The 2,244-nt window shown below is 32.6% G+C and overlaps 1 protein-coding gene across 1 annotated transcript; it reads right to left on the bottom strand.

Moving 5' to 3' along the window:
* Positions 1-375: 375 nt before the first annotated feature.
* On the bottom strand, positions 376-1,792 carry LOC117613540 (uncharacterized protein At2g29880-like). Its single transcript, XM_034342152.1, has 4 exons — positions 1,712-1,792; positions 1,556-1,615; positions 1,086-1,448; positions 376-546 (listed from the first exon to the last, which is right to left on the bottom strand). The coding sequence occupies exons 1-4, from the start codon at positions 1,790-1,792 to the stop codon at positions 376-378; spliced, it is 675 nt and encodes a 224-aa protein (XP_034198043.1).
* Between the last annotated feature and the right edge of the window lie 452 nt (positions 1,793-2,244).

Genomic DNA, 2,244 nt, shown 5'->3' with positions numbered 1-2,244 from the left:
ATACTACCTAATATAGACAAAAATAAATAAATAGGTACCTTGTGGCACTTTAAGTTGGTTCCTCCTTGATAAAGAATCATTTAACACTTTGGAATCATGAGCTGAACCCTCCCATCCACTAAGAATGTACATAATAACCAAATGGTTCATTATGAACCAAAAGACAAGTGAAAAAGCATAAAGGCACATAAAACACAAGCAATACTCACAAGTAACACACATAAATAGGACCAAATATGGTTCATTCTGAACCAAAGTTCAATAAATTCCAAAGTAATAAAGTCTTAACACTTCTCCAAAATGGTAAATACTTCCAAACCAAAGTTATAAAAATAGTTTAAACCAAAATTTCAACATAATCTCAAAGAGCCACACTCATTCCATATTGTATAGTATCCATTCTAAGTGCTCCTCAAGTAACATTCTCAGGAACACATTTTTTATTCCCAACTTATGAACCAGCCCAAGCGCTTTGTAACGAGCACGATTATCCAAGTTTGGAGTCTCCTTGATAGCATCCAGGGACGGACCTATGAGATGTACAACCTAGGGTATAGCCCAGGTTTTAATTATATTTCTTATAGTTAGTGTTAATGTTAAGCCCATTTAGAGTATAAATATCAATTAAACTAATTGGATAATCGTAGGCTTACCTCTGGTGTCATGTGTGTCTATCTAACTCTATCTTTGTGATGATAAATTTTCATTTTTGAATTTTCTTATGAATTTTTTTTCCTTTAATTCATTTTTGTTCATCATGGTAGACCTTAGCTAGCATTGTTGGTGTAAAATAGGCCTTTTAAACAAATAAAGTAAAAATGATATGTTCTTAAATTAAATTTATATATATTTATGATCAATTTCATAAGCCTCACTTAAGGGTTTAGCCGAGCTTAAAATCTGACAGTTCAATAAGGTAAATCTAGCCTACCTCATTTTGAAATCCTGGATCCGTCTCTGATAACATCCCAAACATTGTTGGTTTTCTCTCTCTCTTTCTCTCTTTTCTCCATTAGGCTATGCAATCCTCGAATTTCAGTGGTAATTGCAGCAATTGAATACATGACCATATAAATTTTTTCTACCAGCTCATCTCGAGTTATGGTCTCAACTGAACTTAGTATTTGCTTCAGACTCGGTTTTAGTTTCTTTCTTGGAGAGAGCTTTTCTAATGGAGCCTCCAAATTTGTGTCTAGAAAAGGTGATGAAGTAAAATTACCAGATGACAAAGTTTGGTATGGCGTTTCATTTTGACTTGGTACAAATGCCTCATTGGTATCCTGCAATCTGGTAGGTCTACTTTCTCCAACTTGGTACGTTCTAGCATCGGTATCATCACCAAGTCCAATTGAGTTTTTCCCAGTAGTCGTTCCATTGCCAATTGCAATTACCAAATCCTCATAGTCTGCAAATGTTTCTCTTTGAAGATGCACTTGACTTGGGTGGGACTAGCAAAAACCAAAAATATAGAAGAAAGAAAAATTAATAACATGCAAAAAGTACGAAAGTGAAAGTTATCTGTATAGAGTAATATTTAACAAAATTGAAATCTAACCTTAAAGTAATCTTGCCATACTTCTTCAGTAGCTGTGAATTTCTTTGAGATGGAGTCCCACTGAAATCCAAAACAATGATGTCTTGTTTTAAACCATTTCAAACAGCTCTGATATTAAAGATACATTTTTTGGCATCCAAGTTTTGCATTAAGAACAGGAAGTATCTTGCTTTCTACTATTTGCTTGCTTGGCAAATCATTAGAATCGTGCCATCCATAGTTGGCAGCATCAACCATTAGTTCTAATAGCATATTGCTCTCTTTCGAAGTCTATGGGTTATAAGGTGTTTTTCCTTTTCCTTGTTTGAATCTTCCATTTATAATGTTACTAGATAATACATGCAATTTTTAATTAGTTCATAAAAAAAATATTTATGAATATTATTTTTTCCTTTCCTTTTAGCGTGGTCTAGTTATATATATATATATATACACATTTTGGATTGATAAAGAAGGCCATTATATATAATTGTTGCTATCATATATATTGTACATAAACAAATACCATATAACAACAATTAATAAATAATAAGGAAAAAGCATAACCAAAAAAACAGGAATGCTTACTGTATGATATGATGTATAGAAAACGACGCCATGGTTTGCTTACTCTATATATATATCTAGTTCGTAGTTAGTTACCTATATATCTAGCCATGGTTTGCCATCATATATGTACCGTACAGAAA

This window comes from Prunus dulcis, unplaced genomic scaffold (assembly GCF_902201215.1).
Source record: "Prunus dulcis unplaced genomic scaffold, ALMONDv2, whole genome shotgun sequence".
Lineage (NCBI taxonomy): Eukaryota > Viridiplantae > Streptophyta > Magnoliopsida > Rosales > Rosaceae > Prunus > Prunus dulcis.
This window is presented reverse-complemented; position numbering and strand designations above follow the sequence as displayed.

What these genes read in the sequence shown, in the direction of transcription:
- LOC117613540 (XM_034342152.1), bottom strand. Translation starts at nt 1,792, where the DNA reads ATGGTTGATGCTGCCAACTATGGATGGCACGATTCTAATGATTTGCCA. An exon ending in TAGAAAGCAAGATACTTCCT is followed by an intron (nt 1,616 to 1,711) that starts GTTCTTAATGCA and finishes TTTGGATTTCAG; the next exon opens with TGGGACTCCATCTCAAAGAA. An exon ending in TATGGCAAGATTACTTTAAG is followed by an intron (nt 1,449 to 1,555) that starts GTTAGATTTCAA and finishes GGTTTTTGCTAG; the next exon opens with TCCCACCCAAGTCAAGTGCA.